At 38.6% G+C, this 22,502-nt stretch overlaps 2 protein-coding genes across 5 annotated transcripts in view; one reads left to right on the top strand and one right to left on the bottom strand.

Moving 5' to 3' along the window:
• LOC139963294 (protein downstream neighbor of son homolog) overlaps positions 1-3,485 on the top strand; it is a 15,932-nt gene extending 12,447 nt beyond the window's left edge. For all 3 annotated transcript variants that reach the window (XM_071963968.1, XM_071963966.1, XM_071963967.1), the window contains exon 11: positions 859-3,485. In XM_071963968.1, the coding sequence (XP_071820069.1) occupies positions 859-1,206 (348 nt within the window). In that variant the 3' untranslated portion in view covers positions 1,207-3,485. The remainder of the gene's footprint in view (positions 1-858) is intronic.
• On the bottom strand, positions 3,287-22,502 carry LOC139963293 (uncharacterized). 2 transcript variants are annotated; one of them, XM_071963964.1, is made up of 9 exons: positions 22,310-22,501; positions 17,362-19,502; positions 16,516-16,697; positions 14,757-15,122; positions 14,078-14,188; positions 11,326-11,448; positions 8,566-8,713; positions 7,178-7,404; positions 3,287-4,950 (listed from the first exon to the last, which is right to left on the bottom strand). In XM_071963964.1, exons 1-9 carry the CDS (start codon positions 22,408-22,410, stop codon positions 4,822-4,824), a joined length of 3,528 nt encoding a protein of 1,175 aa, XP_071820065.1. In that variant the 5' UTR covers positions 22,411-22,501; the 3' UTR covers positions 3,287-4,821. The 2 variants fall into 2 exon arrangements, with proteins under 2 accessions (XP_071820065.1, XP_071820066.1); XM_071963965.1 differs by lacking the exons at positions 3,287-4,950; positions 7,178-7,404 and adding an exon at positions 10,085-10,156 and having other exon boundaries at positions 8,574-8,713; positions 22,310-22,502.

Raw genomic sequence — 22,502 nt, 5'->3', positions numbered from 1 at the left:
TCAGTTGTAATGTTTACAACACATTTCAAAAATTATCTTGGTAAAACAGATGTTAGATACCATGCTTGGATGTATTGTGTTTAAGAGGGTTAAAGGAATGTTATGAAGATAATCATCATGTAAATTGACCTGAGAGGTTATTTCAGTTTATAAGAAGAGCACCTTTGTTGTCAATATCATGAAAACAGATCAATTTATAATAACAAAGGTAAATCTTATTTTGCTGTTTTGTTGAACTATGGCATATCAACATCAAAGTTCAGCATGCAGCCATCCTCTAGTTAATTCAGATGAGACATTAACGGCATTGAAGACTCGCCCCAAACCACGTGCCACGCTCTGAAAAAGTTAACTTTCTATTGCCTGCAAGTGAAGTTTTCTGCTTGTCGCTACAAAATGCAGACAGTAATGAAACGTGATACCTTGTTATCTTTAGCTAGACCTGAGATGTCCATCGTTGTACACACACTGTGCTGTGGGACAGCAGCTGTATGTACTGACTGTACACTAGTGTCTAATTACCGACGGTAGCAAGTTGTGTGTGTATTTTCTGGGATCGATGGTGGTGTCTAACACTTCTGTTACACCTCATTCGAAACTAGGTCAAATTACGTAGACGTTTCTTTTTGCGCGAGTCTTCACACCCTTTAAAGTGTTTTGCTACTCAGTGTACTTTGTATAAGACTAGCAAAAGAACAAAAATATGTATTTATTTTCTGACAAGTACTAATGATGGCATGAAAGACACAGCAGTGTTAACATGTATGAGCATTGCAAAGCATAAACAATGTCATTCAAAATTTAAACTCTTGAAAGCTGCCTTAATTAATTTTTTTGTACGATGATGTTTATTTTCAGATCAAATCGGGCTGTATGCGTCAGATCATAGGACATCAGATTCATGATATTCACACTCTTGAAGTCTCAGGGCCTATTTTACCGCACAACGTACACCTTCTGACGGACCTGTTATCAGAAACGCAGCAGGGACAATTCTCATTGACTTTCCAGGCCCACGAACCAACAGCTTGTTTTACATCGGCATCACACACGCTCTTCACTGCCCCAACAGACGATGTTAGTCCAAATTTGAAGTTAGACAGTTTTCCAAGAGATTTTGCCAGACGACTTTTCACCCCAAAGGACATTTTGCAGAAGTCATGTAAAGACATGAAATTTGTTAATACAATGTACGAGTGGACGTAAGTGTTTACTGTGTGTGATATTTTTTGAAGTGCAAAACAAGTGGAGATGATATCTGGGATCATAGTTATTGACAAGACCAAGGTCATACTTAGGTCATACTGTGCAATGTCAAGAATCTCCATTGTGTGTGGAGAGGCTTAGGTCCTATTTCGGGGAATTAAGTCCAGGTTTGGATAATTACTGTAGTTGGCATGTGTGTTGCATTGCAAAGTGTGATGCCAGGACTCTCAATTTCATTTGTTCAGTTATAGAAGTGTGTCTGAACTCTAGTGGCATGTTTGCAGCCATAATGGCATTTCTAAATGCTGGTGGCATGTGTGCAGTCACAGTGGCATGTCTGGCTTCTTGGCATTGTTTGTGCAATCATATTAACATGTTTGAACTTGAATGAAATTTTTGCAGCCACAACGGCATGTGTGCACTTGTAGTGGCATTTGTGTGGCATGTTTGTACCCTAGTGTGGCATGTTGCAGACATGTCTGAATGATAGTGGCATGTGTGCAGTCATAGTGACATGTTTCTACCCTAGGGTGGCATGTTTGTACACTATTGTGGCATGTGAACAGACATGTCTGAAGGATAGTGGCATGTATGTAGACAAACGTGGCATGACTTGATACTCAAGCGCATTTCATGTCAGCCTCAGGACTGTAAGCCTCATGTCTAGAGTGTTTCCAACAGCAATATAGAGAATGTTACTGCTTAAAGGGGTCTGATTTTACCAAACCCAATTCTACATTCTGTCCAGTTATCAATGTTACCAAAATGATTTGAGAGACTTGAAAGAACTTCATTAGTAATATCATTATGCTAAATATTCTACTGATCCAAAAAGTTATTCATTGATAATTGGTAAATTTTTGGATAGAATTCAAAACAGTTGTTGATCCCAGTTTTATCTAATTTACAATATTTGCTGACAGATCAATATCAAACTGCCACAATTAAGAGTTACATTTCTTCTCAGAGAAATTTTATGAATTGTTGAGAACATTCCAAATGAATTTATTTTATGCCTTTAATATTAAACTTATATGTATATAATTTGAAATTTTATATTTAGTCTAACCATGTGAATAAATTTTTCCTTTTGAAAGTGTATTCATCCACATGTCCATCTCATTTTAAGTCTTATTTTGCCTTACATAAATAATTCAAAATATGTAAGTCATTTTTCTGTTCAACTTTATTTTGAACATGCCCAAAAATTCAGGTCAGCAAAGGTGGGAAACCTAGGCTATGCTGGTAAAATAGTTTACATTGCATTCTATTTTAATGCAACCCAGCACTAGAAAATACATTTTAAAAATCATTCTTGTCATAATGTTATGCAGATGCTAAAAAGGAAAAATTCAAATCTCATAAAAATCAAAATTAGAGGGCTGGTGAGATGATGAAATTTCACACCAAAGTCGTCGTCAGTAGTCCCAAGGACAATTCATCTACTGTTTTAACTGTCAACCGGTGTAGTCCCCACTTTAATGTGCTAATAATCGCCCAAAGTTTTCAACAAAATAAAGACTTTTCATGCAAGTTCACTACATTTTTCCGATAATAAAAATATAGACACAGAGATGCCTCAGACAAGGAAAATGGTGGCAGAAGAACTATCCAAGTTTGAACATGATTGACAAACATTTGACTGTTGAGCATACTTGGGGGCACATCAGGTTCCTGTTACACTCATAGGCCACATGGTATGGGGTGCTACCCATTTGAGGGTTGCAAAAAGTTTTGCGGGTTGTCGCAAGATTTTACAGAAGTAAAAAAATTGATCTAAGTTTTGGAGCTTGCTAACGGAGATCAATCAGATCATTATTTTGTTTAACATCAAAGTTCAAAATCAATGAACATCTATTCTGAGGGATGAGGGCCTGGTGACGCACTCCTCATGGAAGATACTGGGCTGTAGGCCTAGGTTGGCCGACTGCTGGGGTATCTGATCTGATTGGAAACACCACTTTCTAATTGATGGTCCTTGTTGTGGTGTAACGTATTTTGGATGTTGACCGATGATGCTTCACGGCCTGACGGGAGAGGGAGCCAAAAAGCAAAATAAAGAAAACTGGATAATCAAAACTGATGTTTCATTTCTTTTTATTGAATATGACCTAAGGCCACCCTTGTGTAGAAGAGCAAGTTTTGATCTGTCCATTTCAAGAATTGACACTTAGTGTAAACTTGCTCAGTTTCCAAACAGACTGACACAGATACATCTAAATTTGCATTTAAATATCTGGCCTAAACATTTTATGTAGATTAGGCAGTCTTCCAACCGACTGCTCCACTACTTTGGTGAAGATATTTCATAGCATTCAACAGAAGAATGCAATTCAGTTACTTTAGTGAAAGAAAAAGGAGTAGTATAAAATTCCTCTAACACAACCAGCAAGCGTACAACCATTTTGAAAGTTTGATCTCACAATAGCACTCATTTTTCAACAAAAAAGTCAACAATTAAAAACCACAAAAGGGCACTTTTTTAATTGCAAATATGTAAATGGGTAGTACTCCTTATTACCCAAGTGGGTACTTCTACTTTATGAAAAGGCGCACCCAAGGTGTTCTAACTGGTAGTCATATTCCTCTTGTGCCCCCCACCCCCTGGCACCACCACCCCTGACAGACAATCAGTGGGTGTAGTCAGAAAATGGAATTAGGGGTAGGAGGTAGGGTGGAATTAGTCCAGTTTTTATTAAGCCAGTCAGATATGCTAATAGCAGAACAATGAACATCACAACACTGCAATGCAAGGAGTATGTGTCGTTGTACTCCGGTGGATTAACTTATTTTTAGTATAGATGAGAAAATAGAGCACTGTTTAGAAACAATTACCAAGGTTACTGAATACTAGCTGTAGAGACCCCTATGCTGATTAAAAACATACTTTTCAAAGACTCCTTACAAGAAACAACAAGTTGTCATTATCAATAATATTCTAAATATTATCATCATCAATAATATTTCTATTCTTCTAATTTTATAATAAATTATATTCTTCAAAAGAACAACAGTTTATGTAAGTTAGTGCCAATTTGGACGGTAAACAAAAAGTATAAGACGGGTTCCTGGGTTGGCATCATAGGTTCCCATGGACACTTTCTTTGAATTCATTTATAAATTTCTGACATGTTACAAGGAAGTGACCAATAGTAGGCTCTTCTTTCGGCTGTCCAGTTAATGTTGTCAGGCAGTTTGAGATTGATTTGATGGATGGAACAGCATGACCAGAAGAGAGATTTCTTCGAGGTAAATTGGGAAGTGTTGGTGCAGGGCCTAGCATGACAAGCCAAGGTAACTTGCGAAGAGTTTGGTGGATGGCCCAGCTGGAATAGCCAAGGTAAACTTGCAAAGTATTTGGTAGAAGGCCCAGCTGGTTAGCCAAGCATTTCCTTTCAGGTAGCTAGGACAGGGTTAGTGGAGGGCACAGCTTGCCAGTCAAGTGTTTTCTTTCAGGTAGGTTGGGAAATGTTTGCTGGAGGGCCCAGCTTGACTAGCCAAGGTAACGTGGGAAGTGTCTAATGGAGGGTCCCAGCTGACCAGTCAAGAATTTTCTTTTAAGTCGCTGGGGAAGGGTTTGGTGGAGGGCCCAGCTGGCCAATCAACAATTTCTTTTCAGGTAGCTTGAGAAGGGTTTGGTAGAAGGCCCATCTTGATAAGAGCTGTCTCTGCAGCCAGAGCTTTTGCTTCCTTTTTATTATTGCAAGACACAGATCCTTTAAATTCCTCTCCATTTAGAATAACCTGTCGATATAAAGAATACAAGATATGCAACATTTTCTAAATTTCAGTTATTTTTGACATTGTTTTATTTTATGTGTATTGTTGAACTAATGAAATACATTTGTCTGTAGTCACACAGGGTCTATGAATACAACCCTCACTGCTATAGCAATGAAATGGGCATATTTCCTTGTGTATACTTTATGTTGTCATGGCAACCAGTCACACCAGAAGTTCAAATCAAATTATAATTTACTATATTCTTTGACATGTTAACTATGTGTTGTATCATGGTATTGAGAAGCTTCCAATGTAAACCAGAAGCATATCTTGAGCGACTGTCTTAAAACCCTAAAATAATGTCAATGGTGGCAGCAGACATCTACACAAACTCAATTACTTTGCAAAACAACATGAAAACTGAGCATAGACTATCACACTTTCACAGCATCCTAGCCTACTTTCCATATTAGAATTGGAACTAAAACTGACATGAACTACTGAGGCTAATAAACAGCTAACTATGCCTGTTCTGAATAAGAAGACAGCTTTCATAGAGTTCACAGAAAGAACAACACACTACAACAGGAGTGAACCTGTGTGGAATGAAACTGTCAAATGCAACAACACACCACAACAGGAGTGAACCTGTGTGGAATGAAACTGTCAAATGCAACAACACACCACAACAGGAGTGAACCTGTGTGGAATGAAACTGTCAAATGCAACAACACACCACAACAGGAGTGAACCTGTGTGGAATGAAACTGTCAAATGCAACTGACTCCTCTACAGCAACCGCTTTGTGCTTTGGTGGGCATTTTTACCAAACCTACCCGAGTATTATTAAGAAACAAAAATTGGATTTGAGCAAAATAGACGACTGACTCAATTGTGCCACTGAAATACAGATTAATGAGTGAGTAATTAATGAATTGATGAGATCATGAGACACTTTTCACACTTGGTTTAAACACATCATTATTCTAATTCATTAAAGATCTGCTTTATTGGCTCCAAATTATAGCATGCTATATCTTGGACAGTTTTGTGATTATGTAATCGACCAACCACGGTTGTAAAACGCCCTCAGGCTCCACAATTAGCCAACATAGATAATAAATTACATAGTTAATCATACAGCGTTTACACAAATGACCTCGTACAAGAAAAAATATGTGGCAGGCTAGGCAAGTCTAATTCGTAAAATGAGGTCATTTTACGACCAAGGCAGGTCGATTACGTAATCTCAAGAAAATTTTCCATGATAGCGTGCTATAGTTGAGGTCTATACAGCAGACCTTTAAAGGCATTTAAGACTCGCCCCAAACAGCGTGCCGCCATCTTTAAAAAGTTAACTTTCTGTTGCTTGCAAGTGAAGTTTTTCTCTTGTCGCTACAAAATGCAGACAGTAATGCAACGTGATACCTTGTTATCTTTAGCTGGACCTGAGATGTCCATCACTGTATCGTTTTTACACTGTGCTGTGGGTATTGACTGCAGCTGTACGTATTGACTGTACACTAGTGTCTAATTACCGACGGTAGCAAGCTGTGTGTGTATTTTCTGGGATCCGTGGTGGTGTCTAACACTTCTGTTACACCTAATTCGAAACTAGGTCAGATTACCGGCATTAGACTTGTCTTTTTGCGCGAGTCTTCACACCCTTTGAGGTCAAGTAAATTTGACTAGACCAGCTTACATGACTTCCATTGCAGTGCAAGTTGGGTATCGAATAGCAATCCAAAAAGAATAAATTAATCTGCTCAAGAAGGATGAGATTTCCACCATAGTAAGTAAGTAAGTAAGTCAACTTAATTGAATCCCAGAAGGAAATTACATATCTGCGGTGAGCAATACAATGAATGATACAAAATACAAAGAACATTGATACAATGAATGATACAAAATACGAAAAAAACAAAAAACATTGATAATATACAACAGTTAAATGCAGTCTAAACAACTAGCTCCAACAGCGCAAGTAAGTGGAACGGCCACCCCCCCCTACCTCATGAAGTTCTTGTTGTGAATACTAATGGCAGTGCCTATAAACGAAGAACGATGTCTATTTGTGTGTGACGTCAGAGACCTCAATCTACCGCTACGAGCAAAGATACAGCTGGTTAGATGATTATGCGATGGGTGGCTGGGATCTTTCCACACGGACAGCAGCTTGTCTCGTACACAATTCTCATAGAACGAGGTCACTGACGGCAGACTTTTCCTAATAATTTTACCACAATACCTTAAATATGAATTCTTTTCTGTGAGGAGGTCCTTCTTCGTGCACCATGACATAATCTGCCTGCGGCCATCTCCTCTTGGAGCAAAGTTCATTGAGGACAGAGACCGGGTGTTTGCCCGACAGATCCAGACTAGCCTGGGGAGGATTCGGTGTCTGGTTCCGCATCTTCTGTTGTCTACCTCCTCCCAGCATCTTGGTCATTTTTGGAGGTGGCTTTACTGCCAGGCCTAAAGATGCATTTTAATATAACAAATATGTAAATGTTGGGTTGTGTAACCACGGGGATCAGCCAGTGGATTATATGCTAATCTGAGGTCCCCCCCCCACCTCCTACTTCCCCATTCTACTGTGAAGGTAAAAGTTATACAGGAAGAACTGTATCTCAAAGTAATTTCATATTAGACAAATATTTTTTTCAGAATTTCTGGATGAAGAAGAATCTTCTTTTGCCGTCGTCGAGACATGCAGGGAGACTGACTGGCTTCACAGCAGGGGGTAGTGAAACTGAGTATGTTTAATCACTGACAAAAACTGTTACCAAAAACAACTTTTGAAAGGCTTCTTCTCTCCTTGGATCTCATATACTTGTAAGGTCACAAGAAAAACAAACATTGAATATATAACTCATGAGTGTTACAAATGAAACGATTATAGGTTGGCATTGGGTCATCCTTTTCTATCCCTTTAGAAGTTTACTTAGCTTTCTTTTTTTTATATCTTATCTACATGTTATGTAGAGATATGAGATATTGTACTTCACTCCACATCAGAAATGTGAGGAAGTGTTTGAGCAAAAAAAGTGTGTCCCAAACTCCTAGACCCTAAGTCCTAAGTTCAAACTTGGTGGGTAGGTGCCTGAACACATAAACCTCGTGCCTGCATGATTGATGACGTCATAGGTCAAAGGTCAAATACCCCAAAATTTTGCTTTTAGCCATTAACTGCTTCTTAGTGTGTTGGAAAAAGGCATTAAACCACAAGATATGCAGAAAATAATGGGACAAAATATTAAAATAGTACTTATGTGGTTGTTTAGGATTGGGGTCAAAAAATAATCGACTTAAAAGATAAAACTGGTCTAAGTTTTGAGAAAAAGTGTGAACTTCTCCAAGCTCTGAAGTCCGATCCCGTTCAAACTTGGTGGGTAAGAGCCTGACCATGTACTGTAAACTCACGACTGGTGATGTCATAGGTCAATGGTCAAATACCCAGAAACTGCTTTTAGCCATTTTCTGCTTGTCAGTATGTTGGAAAGAGTCATTAAACCATAAGACATGAAGAGAATAATGGGACAAGTTTTAAGCAGTACTTATGCAGTTGTTCAGGGTCAAGGTCAAAGTTCAATGTAGATCCATTCCATCTGCCATCTTGTTTATCACTTTACGTACCTTTCCTATCCATTTTGACGTCCAGCATGATTGGCAGGGTGACCCCCTCTTTGTTTCTTCCCAGGCCTTCTCCTTGTTTCCAGCCCATCTTCTGCAGCAGCTGCATCCCGATACCTCCTTGCACCGGCGTGTGGTGATGGAACATGTCCTGTGGTGAGATTCCCAAAATGTGGAAGAAAGGAAAAGGATGGGTGATTAAAAGTATGACACACAAAAAATGCAATTTCAAAATTAAAAGGCACTTAAGTAATGAGCCTACTATCAGATGGAACATTTGACTCTGGTCATTGGGTTGGGTACCCCGGCTGTTTAGATGTTTGTATCAACATTAAATCGAGACCTTTGCGGATAAATTAGGGCACGGACAGTGCAGTGACCAGGTATGTGAACGAGGTGGAGAAAAGTAAAAAGGGGGGTTGATAAGATGGAGAGCTAAATGGTTAAGTTACTGACAAGAAGACACATTTCCCAACAAAGAAAGTTTTGGCAGGCAGAACTGGTGCGAGGGGAAGGGGCAGTGCAATGGTTATGCCATAAAGAATGTTTATTGGCAAAAAGAGTACTTTGGGCTGATATTCTTGCTGGTCAGTTCTGTGTAGTTATTTGCAAAAAAGCCATGTAAACATTGTTACGTATGAATGACCGTGCTATGACTTCCCCTTTCCATCTGACAATTACAGTTTTGGCTACTGATCATTTAAGTACCTTTATTACTGTCTAAGAGGGAAGAGCTACTTGCAGTTAATTTAGCTCAATTAATCTGCCATCATACCAAGTCTTGCACCCTACCTTATCCAAAGGGCCAAGTCTCACTCTTACCTTGGTGTCACCCTTTTTCGATGTGAGGCTTGGATAAGATGGCTAATTTATCTTTTTACGTCAACCATCTTAAAAGTGAACTTTACAAGCATTTGCTTGTCAATATGCATTATGTATCAAACAGTGACCAGAAAAAAAAACCAACAGATATTTACTGAAACCTTTCCAGTGACATCTCTCTGTATTCATACAAGGTAAAACAACAAAGATTTCAGGAAAAGCTTCCAATTTTTCGCAGATGATAAACTTTCGTTTCCTGAAACGATTTGGTCCTCTTCTCCGATGGTTGAATCCTGTCCCTCCTCCGTGAGGCCAGTCCAACTTTTTCCCTTTCCAGACTTTACTTGAATGTTCTGGAAAGCTTCTTGTTGCTACACCAGTAACAACTAACTTGTATTTTATTGAATGGAATGTTTCATGTAGATACATCAAATACTTAAAACTTTTTGGATGGACAGAATATTTCATGTTGATAACATCAAATATAACTTGAGTTTTTGGTCTCATGAAATGTTTCAGTAACAAAGTTTAAAGAGCTTCTAAGAGCATTAAAGCCAGTCACCCATCTCAAAGAAGACTTTCTGTACTTAACACACAAATGAAAACAGATCAAGAGAAAAACACAACATTTTCATCAAAATTTTAAAGTTAAACAGAAGTTCCAGAGTGAGTGTACCTGAATGAAACATTCCACACTTACCCATAGATCTCATCTGAATTTTTCACGAACGGGGGCGGTTTCTCGACTGAGTGGTTTGATAAACAGAGCCACCTGTAAGAAGCTAAGTTGATGTAATCACACTCCCATCAATGCATCATCGCAGACTAGATCATAATGATGCATCGATGGGAGGTTTACATCATCTGGTCCTGCCAGACAAAACTCTCGGTACGGCCAGACGAGCAAACCCCCAACATATTCATTCATGCATGCGGTCAATAATACGTGGTGACACTTACGATTACCATTCACTAAATGTTTTATTGTTGACTGTTACTAATCTTACTGCATGTAGTAAAGTAACTTTAATCTAACATAATAACAACAAAAATTTAAGAAAATTTAAAGTACCTCAGACTCTGAGGCTCAAGAGTACTGAAGGATGATAGGTAACAGTCTCAAGAAACACTTGACTTTACAGTGAAGCACAAAGAAAAAGAAAAATTACAACAAAAAAAACCTATTCGTGGAATTGGCAATCGTGCCATTATCATACCATTAGGAAGACAAAAGATACTTTAACTATTGAAAGTCTTTCTAATAATCACTACCCAACTGTAGAAGGTCTGCTATGTTCTCCTAATGTTCTCCTGAAAACTATTTTTATTACAATGTCCACATATCTAGCAACTTTGATGGGTCACTTATTATTGCCATTTCATAGAGTATCACTGAACATTTCATATCTTATATTCATTTTGTCCGGGGAGGGCACATAAAGTTTATCCCTTTATAATTATTATTTTTTTATTGCTAATAATGTCATTAACAAACTATTCAATGACCATGTTTTTTTTTGTTTTTAATATCTTCATTTTCAATAAATGCCAAACTTCAAAAAAGGACTCTGTTGGCTATTTGCTACCAGCATCCTAATGTTAATGTCAAAAACACACACAAATAGCCACAAAATGTAGAAAGACACTTAGTACATTGCAGAAGAATAAAGTTTGAGAGACTATACAAAATATTCCTGCTTATCATCGCCTTACACTCTATCATTTCGTTTAACCTGTGTTTTTTCTAGCAAAATGTAAGAAAACAGTATAATCTTTAAACCTTTATTAAATTTTCACCCTTTTTCTTGTTTAAACTAAGTAATGTATGAAAATACTGTATTGAAAATACAACTAACACTGTAAGCTTGAAATATGCCTGTTAGCTTCACAATATGTGAATCATAAATAAACATGAGAGCATTACCAGATGCAGCGACTTACCTTCTTAGCCCAAGCCTGATTCTTACGATTAGGATTAGCAAGTTGCAGTGGGGTCAGAATGTTGGCGTCGGTTCGCCCCGTAAATAGGCCTGGCTTACTCTCCTTGTTGACCCAATTTTGAAGCTAATTTGGAAAAGAACAAGGAAGATGATGTCATATCACAAAATATTCCCAGTACTGTGTAAAACCAAGATCTCTATGGGTCTAATACAATATTCTTCACAGACAGATCGCGAGATATTTTCTTCGTGAATATCTGCTTCTGAAAATAATACGACAATAGGACATCCCTATTGTATTTGTTTCAAATTCTGTTTGCTTTTAACTGATATGTAAGATGGAGATGGTTTATTAGATGTTTATTGTGTCAATTCGCAAGTGTTGGTTTCCTGTTCAGACACTAACCGAGAAGAAACTGGAATCGGTGATGAGTAAAGGCCATCTGTGGATTTATTTATTTCTGATTTGTAGAAGAGGAGATGAGAGTGCTTGTGTCTGTCTTTTTGGGGGTCATTTGAGGACATCTTGGTTTGCAATACTTTGTTTGCAATAGCCACAGTCCGGCATGTTAAACAGCGTTCATAAAACTCCATCGTATAAAAGACCAATGTTACAATGACTAAAGAGCTGTTATTGGACACTGAACCAATCCTTGGATAGGAATAGTACATTCCAAATAGTATAATAAGACTTCCTTCAACAGGTTCTTTTCCATTGCCTTACTCAAGTCACAAAATCTTGTGTAATTAAGTAACTGAGGTCACAACAACGTTCCTAGAAAAGAGTCCAGTGCTAAGCGACGTTAAGGAGAGTGATATGTATTTGGTGTCCATATCAGATTTAATGCCATTAGCCATAGAGGAAAGCAGTGTGAAGTGCATAAAAGCCAACTTCTGAGAAGGCTTTAAAGACCAACATTATCACTATATGTATACTAAATTTCTAACTTAAAACCAACATTATCACTATATGTATACTAAATTTCTAACTTAAAACCAACATTATCACTATATGTATACTAAATTTCTAACTTAAAACCAACATTATCACTATATGTATACTAAATTTCTAACTTAAAACCAACATTATCACTATATGTATACTAAATTTCTAACTTAAAGGAATTGTCTGGTGGAAGATTTTGATACATTGTCTTTGTAGTTATTATTTTTCTCTTTCTAACCATGTAAAAATTGTCCCCATTCGACGTTTTCTTCTTGTAGAAATCTGGTTTTCAAATTCACCAGTTTCTCACCAAAAGTACCGTTTGTTCGAACGCTTCAATATGGTGATTGACGTAGTGGTTGCAGATAGGCAAAACAGGCGACTTGAAGTTAGCACTCCCAATGCCGCAGCAAATAAACTCACGTGTAATCACATTGGATTGCCTCATATATATAACGTACGTACTCGCGAACGTATATACTACGATGCTCAGTTGGTGTACTTGTATAGCGTTACACATAGCACACTCACACTCAAACCACAGTTCATTAACTGTTCTTCGAAATCGCTGAAATAAAATTCACGGATCAAATTAACAGTACAAGGAAACTTGTGAAGTATTCGTTAAACCGAAAGATGAAACTTTGCGGAATCGATGTCATCGCAGAACTGTCCGATTGTAAACGTTAGAGTAGGCTATACACGCGAACATTCTTCGCGCTGGAGCTGGATACCGCGATGTGTAAACAACGAAGAGCCTGCTGTTAAAACTTATCTTGTGTTTCACAAAGACAACGAAACCACCGATCTACTACATATATGGCGGCTTAAGGAGTTTTTTAAATCATACCTAATTTATAAGAAATTTCACCGGAAATTATTGAAGAAATTGATCGAATCGTTGTCAGAGCAGAATGTAGCACTGAGAAGCTTAGGCTTCGCAGAACTGTCCGATTGTCAACGTTTGAGTATAGCCTACATGCGAACATTTTTCGCGTTGGAGCTGGATAGCGCGATGTATAGCCTGAACAACTCAGAGTCTGCTGTTAAAATTTACCTTGTGTTACACAAAGACCACGGAACCACCGATCAAGTACATGGCGGCTTAAGGAGTTTTTGAAAACATATCTAATTTTAAAGAAATTTCACCGGAAATTAAGGAAGAAATTTATCTGTATACAAACGCTGTTTTTGTTGTGATTGCCGTATAGGTACTGTGCGGAGGGTGGGTTATGACGCAATCTGCTATGGCAGAGCTGACGTCACGTATTGTACTGTTCAAATCATATTTGAAATGTCTATCCTTAACGATTAAAAAATCGTTTCTCTGTCAAACGCAACATTAGCGTTCTCATACTTTGACAACATGTTTGGAAAATTATTTACTATTTTTTAAGCTAACTTCTTTGGGCCACCAGACAATCCTTTTAAAACCAACATTATCACTATATGTATACTAAATTTCTAACTTAAGACCAATATTATCAAGTACGTATACCAAATTTCTAACTTTTTGCATCCATATTGTTGAGAGAACAGAAAAGCATTTCAACCACCAAAGTTCACCCAAATTTTTGTGGCATCACTTATCATTACCTAATAAACATTTCACAAATTATCAATATACACTATTGTCACAATACATCATTGTCACAGGATATCAACATTTATTGATGAAAAACTCGGTAAAAACATGACATATTTCAAAGCAGTGACAACATTCTTTTCGCCAGCAAGAACATCATACAAACAGGAGAATTGACAGGAGTTTCTATGTGTAGCTTCCAAACTCAAAGTGTTTTCTTACCCTATGCTGAGCCCTGTGCATACTGCTTAATGCTTCAATATCCAGAGGATTGCTCTGTAATTGTCGGGCTGCTTTCAGTCTCATAGCAACAACATCTGCAATGTTGACATTCTGAAATGTCATGAAGATGAGAAGATAGAAATAGGATGACTGAATCAAAGAAACTTGATAGCAAACAGTAAATAAAACATAGCATATATGCTTATTAACTTGTTAAACAGGCAGTAAGTAACAGATTTACACAAGAACTAAACATTACCAGGACCCCCTTCCAGTTTTAGGGCCACGTTTAAGGGATTACTTGTATCAGACCCTGCATAACTCTCAGAAACAATGTACAAATTGGATCATGAAACTAACCCCCTATTACCCCCGCCCCAACCCTTCCCACTCCCCTAAAGTCACCAACCTATGACATCTTATCCTCATGGAGAGAAATGAACAAAGTTGCAGCAAGACAATATTTGACATTGCTCGGTCAACAGTAATAATAATAATAATAATATGTAATACTTATATAGTGCCTCCCAGAAATCTTGAAGCGCTGTACAATAAAAAATAAGTAAAAAAAGGAACATAAACAGTTAAACCAGGCTAAGAAGTATAATGACATTTTAAAAACAGCTAAAAAGGTGAATCTCTCTTAAAACGATTGAGATTAGGTGTTGCAGTAACTTACATCAGCTGGGGTTTCATCAAAGACACGATCCTCTACGGGGACTGGCACCGGGGGTAGTGTTGGTGCGGGCACAGCTGGAAGCAAGGGGGTGGGTAAGGAGGGCGTGGCAACTGGTAGACTGACACCTGAGGAGGAGGATGTGGAGGGTGGTGTGCCACCTGGAGGGGGAACTACCGGAGGAGCCGGTGATTTGTTGCTCGGACCTGGCGTAGCTGACGCTGGCTTCGGTTTCTTCACCGGTTCCCACTCGCCGAATGGTCCGGTGGCGGTAGACTCCTCCTTCTTACGATGCTGAGTACCGCTGGACACTGGAAACTGGACTCGTAGTTTCTCCTTGCTGTTTTGGACTGGTATTGGAATAGCGTTCTGCATTGCGAGGAGAACAACCAGACATTTGCAAAGTGAATAATACCTTAGAAGTAACAGAAAGTTGTAATAGAGGGATGAGGGTGGTGTAGGGGGTTGTCTAATATCTGGGTGAGGAGAATCAAGTTTTTATTAAACTGACTTCAATATAAAACACTATTCAAGTTGAAATCAGGAATATAACCAAACAATTGCTTTTTAGTACATATATTGACATATTTACAGGGTTATGTTACTCAATAACTTCAGGGATTATGGTTACTTTTCATTTCTTGAGGGGAGTGGCGGGGGTTAACTAAAATAGCAAACACCCAAAGAGGAAAAAAATGAAAAAAAAGGATTGTCGGAGATTAATCTCACGGTGACCAATCTTGGTCCTTGGCTCAATCTGAAGGTTGTGAAAACATAACAGCAAAATGGAAACTCACCTTCAACAGACAAGCTAGACTTAACACAAGCAACACATGAAGTACAAGCTGTTTGGTAAATTAGCTTACACAGGCTCTGGGCACTCTTGGAGGGTACAATGGCAAATGGCACTAAACAATTCCCATCATAGTACTACAGATGACAAATGGCACTAAACAAACCATCATAGTACTTCAGGTGGCAAATGGCACTAAACAAACCATCATAGTACTTCAGGTGGCAAATGGCACTAAACAAACCATCATAGTCCTACAACAGATGGCAATGACAAATGGCACTAAACTAACCATCATAGTACTACAACAGATGGCAATGACAAATGGCACTAAAGAAACCATCATAGTACTACAGATGACGAATGGCACAGAAAAAACCATCATAGTACTACAGATGACAAATGGCACTAAACAAACCATCATAGTACTACAGATGGCAAATGACACATGGCACTAAACAAACCATCATAGTATTACAGATGACAAATGGCACAGAACAAACCATCATAGTACTACAGATGACAAATGGCACTAAAGAAACCATCATAGTATTACAGATGACAAATGGCACAGAACAAACCATCATAGTAATACATATGACAAATGGCACTAAACAAACCATCATAGTACTACTACAGATGGCAAATGACAAATGGCACTAAACAAACCATCATAGTATTACAGATGACAAATGGCACAGAACAAACCATCATAGTACTACATATGGCAAATGACATTATTCCTGTCAACTACATCATTTCACAAAAAATTTGGAAACAACACAATATCATCATCCTTCAACCTTCAACTTTCAACAGCTCCATGTATGGTAGCTTTCATTCAATACCTAGGCACTGTTACTTCCCCCCCTGCCATATTCCCTACCAACCCGCCCTTCTGCCATCCCCCCCCCCCCACTCTCCCATCCATCATCAACTTCCATCTAGCCAAAATTATGGTTGCATTACCTGTATGTTGAGGACAATGGATGTAGGTCTTTCTTTAACTAGAAAAGGATGACGAATAAAACTGTCTCTCTCATCATCTGAGGTGACCGGTACGTGCAATGGCTCTTCATCTGAACTGTCTTCACCATCAACTTTGGACAGACCTTTACAAACTTCGGTCAGCTCATCCACTGTTTTGCCTCCTTGAAAAAATTAAATGATACAATGTTTGAATTTCACTGTAAATTTGCAACAACAATGCAACGTGCAGCAACTGTACAACAGAAACAGTGTAAGAACTTTGACCAAGACTCTTGAATTGGATTCCATTTTTAAGATTTAGATCTAAACAGTCACATAGCAAGAGGTCAACTTTTGCTTCTGAGGAGTTAATTGCTTTTCATAACAGTAGTTTAAAACAATGTCCTTTTATGTAGCAGCATAGGAATATTTTACAACCAATTCAGGAATCGAGTTAAGTTTTACACAGTTTGTCGTCACTCTTTCAAATGTTGGACTGCTTCATCATCGGTTACCTCCTCATAAATGAGAACAGACTTTGAGAGCAGACTGGAGTGTTGATGAGAACAGACTGGAGTGCTAGCTCAGTGGTTAACGCCAGTGCCTTCCAATCATAAGGTCCCCTGTTCGAGTCACTCCCAGATTAATGTATGTCGTCCAGTTACAGAGTTGTTGACAATTAACAATTCATAATCATGGATGTTAAATATGAATGTAAGAGACTGACCTCGGTCAGCCTGCGGCTTTGATAAGCCTATGAAGCTTCTTCCCGAGTTCCTGCTTGCAGGAGGATCTAATATACATACATACATACACACACACACATACTTTTAGTTGATGACTCACCTGACAGACTAACCACCTTGCTCTTGAGCTGTGGTAACCTAGTGGTTGCTGGTAGGTCACCTGACAGAACCTTCTGGTAGAGGTATGCATTGGCCTTGGCAAATTCAAACAACTTCTTTTTGTCAATCTCTTCCACCGGTGTGTAGGAGCGTTCTCTTCTTCTTCTCCTTCTCTCCCTCGAACCAGAACGACTTCTATCTCTTTTTCTGTCCCTCGAATCTGTACGTTTATCTTGGTAGCTGTGATTTCTCCTTCCGTGTGGTGAGTTGGCCCGTTGACCGTAACCTGGACTTCTCGATCTGGACCTATCGCTACGCCCTCTGCGTGAAGAATATCTACTAGAATGAGGACTCCGTGAACGTGACCTACGCTGTGCTGGACTTTTCGATCTCGATCGTGAGTGATCAGGATATCTCCGTAGGGATTTTTTATCCCTCACTACCACGGATGATCTGACCGTCTTTCTGTCTGGCGAGTTGGACTTCTGCCTCACTCCTAATCTATCTTTCACGGACCTGACCGTATAACCTTTGTAGCTACTCTCTGATCTTTTATCTTGCTTTCCGTCTTTATGCCTTTGTTTCTTTCTCTTAGCCGTGATTTCTCCATCTTCCCCTCCCTCGTCGTGTCCTCTCTTCTTGCTGTGCTTATGTCGTCCATCCTTGTCCTTGATTTCTTCCTTACTTTTCTCTGTTACCTTCGACGTAGTAGTCTCTACCTTTTCGTCGGTTACCTTCGACGTAGTCTCTACCTCTTCGTCGGTTACCTTCGACGTAGTCTCTACCTTAGACTGTTCACCTCCATCACTAGCGGTAGATGGAGACAGCTCCCCTTCCTCTGGTACAATCCTCCATGGAAGACGGCCAGGACTTGCAGCATCGTCGCTGCCGTTATTATCCTCCCCATCCTCGTCCTCCGAGGTGTTCGAATCGCCATTCTCTTCATCTTTTGCTTTATCCTCGGCGGTTAATAGGGCATCCGTAGGTAACTCAAAAGTCTTGATATTGATTTTGATCACTTTCTGCTTGTTCTGTAGCTTTAACAAAGTATCCTTGTCTTTCTTTATCTTGTCCAATTCTAAATAACTTTCCTGGGACTTATTTTCTGCCTTAATGTTAGAATCCTCTTTTGACGGTGATGATGATATACTCGTCTCTTCTCTAATGTTCCCGACTTTTGTTTGGAAACCAGACGTGGCCCTTTGATTACCTAGTCCTATCGTAAGACCTTCCCCATCGTCTTTTGTCCAGCTCTCAGATGTCTTTGACAGTACTTCGTCTGATAATTTCAACTTTTCATTGCTCTCTCTCACTTTCAGACCACCTCTGTCTGCACTCTGGAACTTGTTATTAGGAATCACTTCATCTTTAACCATGTTAGAGGAAGTGTGGCATTGCTCTGTTTTCTGATGGTTTTCTCGATGAGAAGGATGGAGGATAAGATCACAACTTTTATGTAGCAAAGTTTGATTAATACCTTTCCTTTCAACAGTATCATCGTCCCTTTGTTGTTTCTCTAGTGTGTTTAATTTGTCTTCGGCTTTGTCATATTTCAAGCTACTTTCATCCTTTTTAACGATGGGATCAGCGTTTCTCGGAGATCCATTTGAACATTCGTTGGAATTATGCAATGGGTCTTTTTCTATTAAGTCTTCCTTTGCCAACCGGTTAGGTGGTGATACAGATCCAACCTCAATATCACTGTCTTCATCGACTGTATCTGCAGGAGTTGATGAATCGCTATCCTCATTCTTGGCTTCATCCTTCGTCGATTCACTTTTGTTATTAGAGTCCTCTCCTCCTCTCTCCACTTTGACCAAAACTCTGTTGCTTTCAACTTTGCAGTGATCTTTCCTTTTGTGTTCTCTGCTTCTGTGACTTGAAGATTTCCGCTTATGTTTTCGCTTGTGTTTTGAAGACGACGAGTGTTTCTTGTCTTTCCTTCTGCTCTTATGATGATGGTGAGTTTCTCTCTTAGAATGTTTGTGGTGATGTCGTTTCTTAGAGTGTTTCTCTGCCTGATCGGTCTCGTCCTTATCATCCTTAGTAGCAGGAATTGCCTTAATACTATCCATTACTCTATCCGCTAAGTATGCATCATCTGAACTGTCTGAATAAGTAGCATTTCGTGCTTTTCTGATACTGGAAATGAATAAAAAAAATATGTGTGTAAGATATATAAACAAGATACATGTATACATTTGATTGTTTTCAGTGTCCTCAAATTCCAAGGTGATTTCATTTGGTTCTGAATTTGAATTTCTGTGTGAGGTCATTGGGTGATGAGCAGATTTTGAAATATCAGCCTTTGGATCTTTTCAAGATAGACCTTTTTCTATGAACCGTTTATTGCTCTTTAAGCTTAATTCAGGAGCTAGCGAGCAAACAATTTCAAATCAAAGCCTCCGTTGATCATTAATATAAAGTGTGACAAAGTTAAGTAAATTAATCCCATGATAAAGAAACCACTTGGTTTCTTCATACCCTAGGCCTAGGCCTAAAGCTGTAGCCTAATGTAATCTAGATCTAACTTACCCTAAGGCTATCGCCAAGCCAAGGCTACAATCATGCAGTACAGTTCTGTGTGGAAGTAACCTTAATTATCAGCTGCGCGGAATGCAATAATCACAGTTATCACGCTCTTTTCCTTTTGTCTAGGATTGCAATTATCGCGATAAACTGTTTATCTGAGAACGCATTCCCGCAATGAACGCAGTTAAGTCTATTCTTCTCCGCAGAGAGGGGAAGTCTGTTGTTTGGTCTGCGCAACCAATAGCTGTAATCCAAGTTAAATGCTGTCACAAGAAATTTTGGTCACAGTGAAATTACAAAATCAGACAAATAAGTTCCAAAAGGTGTCACTGACAATCCAAAAAAGAATTAATAAACGATAGCCTATAATTTGTAAAGAAAAACAATTGGTTCTTGTCTTTAATCAGTCAACTTTATTTTTTTTTTCATGATGAGAGTGTTATGATGTGGCCTAATGGTTACAACTTTCTTCAGAACTGCATGATATTGCTGTAGTACAATCCAGCATACCGCTATATTCTAAAAGTAATGTTACCCACAGGGTTTTTTGTGCATGATATGCAGAAGGTTCCAAAACTTTTCTGACAGCTGGTTGTTTTGTCAATGGCCACAATAGCCAATCAGGTACTGTGATTGAATGGTATGAAGCTGCATAAGAAATGTTGCATCATAAGAAAAGGGTTTTCCCATTCTGCCCAAGATAAGACAGTAGGCCCCTGTAAGAATGAGCAAACAAACTAACAAATCATAATAATTACAGCAATGATCATTTTGAAGCATTACCAGTACATTTACATTCTCTTCATGATGTAGGCTATCTACCTACAGTACATGAATCTGACATTACTAGTTTCCTTTTTCGCTCTCTTTTATGGGTCAAATCTTAGGACATTGTGCAGAATCGACCAACAAAAATGTAGGCTACGGTGAGGAAGTTTCTTATTCATTTCTTCTTTCCATCCAACCAGTCTGTCTGTTTTCTTTCTCTTTTTACCTACATATTGGTCCCTAGTTCAGGTTTTTCATTAACAGTACCAACCCACTCACACACTCTCTGTTCAACTTACTGAGTGAGTTTTTTGCCCAACATAGCCTTTGCAGGTATTTACCGTACACTTTTGCAACACTGATCTTTGTTTCAGTTCATCGTATGTTGACTACATCTTAGCAAGCAGTTTCTGAATCACCAGTGGATATTATAAACAGCATTTATTATCTATTTATATTGTTATTGTGTGTGTGTGTGTGTACTGTTGTTATTAAATGGAATGGACTAGCATACGATAACGTATCTGTGTGGGCCTACTATTAAAAGTGTAGTTTATGAATGAAGAACGTGCTGACATGTGATCCTTTAGAATGCCCTGCACTTAAAAGCCAATTAAGTGCGTTGAAGTGCAGTAAGGTGACTTCCAAACAGTATACTGCTTAAAAGTCTATAGACACCTAAGAACAACATTGTTGTAATCACTCTGATCTAGGCATTAGGAATCATGAAAAAAACTGCAACTCACTTCAAAAATTGACCATTTAACATGTCTTTTCTTTAGTTCTGGTTGTATTTATGAATAAACAATTAGCTAATTATGCACATTGATGATGTAAAGGGAGTGACTACCTAATTTTGCGTTAAATGTTATCCTTTTTGTTTTCACAACTTTCATTTCAAGGACACTGAACACAGGTTTGTGGCTTAAGGTGATTTTTTTAAATATTGTCTCCTTTGAAAAGAGGAACATCACATCATTCACGTAATATATGTGGGCTTGTAATTAGGGGTTAACTTAATACAGGCTAAAATCAGAAATTTTGATGATCGCAACAATCCACGTCACAGTTTCCACATGTATAGGCCTAGTGTCGTATAGTGATGTCAAAGCCTCAGAGATAATTATGTAAAGGGTTTTTCCCCTACTCATTTGATAATCATTGTCCAATCATATGCGTATTTTACGTGACAGGTTTCCAAGAGTGCAAGGTAGGGGGTGGGACAAGAAACGTGAGGAAGGATGAGCGTGCTTGTAAGAAAGGAAGAGATATGTTTTCTTGGAAATAAATCAGAGTTATAACAATTAAGAGGGACTCTTAGTCTACTTTCTTAGTATGGCGTCGACGAAAAAAAAGCACCCCCCAAAAGAACAAACACAACACTAGGCCCATTTATTGAGATTCCCAGATTTAACAAAACTTCAAATGCGTGTAATTTTTAATATATATGGAATGATATTGTTACACACAACCAATGTACTGAATATGGGATAAATTGGCTAGGTGAAGTAGTACTTTGGTTTAAGGCCTAGCCTAACTAAGGCTTAGGTTAGGCCTAAGTAAAGTACTAAATTACTAAGTAGAATATTATAAATACATTCAATTTAAAAAAAGAATGTGTCCCTAAATCAGACGTAGACCCATCTTACATCGCTTTACGTCTCTCTTTGCTCGTAGATTCTTTGCTTTCAATTTCTTTCATTTTCTCGAGGGCAAAATCCCTTAAAACTTCGTGGAACTGGCCGTCCATGGTATTCGTAGTGGTCGTTGCGACTAACTTAGTATATGAATAACAGGCTGGTCCGTTCAATTCAACCAGGTGACCTCTCACCACGCTCCAAC

This window comes from Apostichopus japonicus, chromosome 21, assembly GCF_037975245.1.
Source record: "Apostichopus japonicus isolate 1M-3 chromosome 21, ASM3797524v1, whole genome shotgun sequence".
NCBI classification, from domain to species: Eukaryota; Metazoa; Echinodermata; class Holothuroidea; order Aspidochirotida; family Stichopodidae; genus Apostichopus; species Apostichopus japonicus.
The sequence above is the reverse complement of the archived record's forward strand: the minus strand, read 5'-3'. Positions and strand labels throughout refer to the sequence as shown.

Coding starts and splice junctions, on each gene's coding strand:
- LOC139963293 (XM_071963964.1), bottom strand. CDS start 22,410: ATGGACGGCCAGTTCCACGAAGTTTTAAGGGATTTTGCCCTCGAGAAA. Junction 16,698..17,361: donor CAAGGTGGTTAGTCTGTCAG/GTGAGTCATCAA, acceptor AATTTTTTCAAG/GAGGCAAAACAGTGGATGAG. Junction 11,449..14,077: donor TGCACAGGGCTCAGCATAGG/GTAAGAAAACAC, acceptor TTTCCAAATTAG/CTTCAAAATTGGGTCAACAA.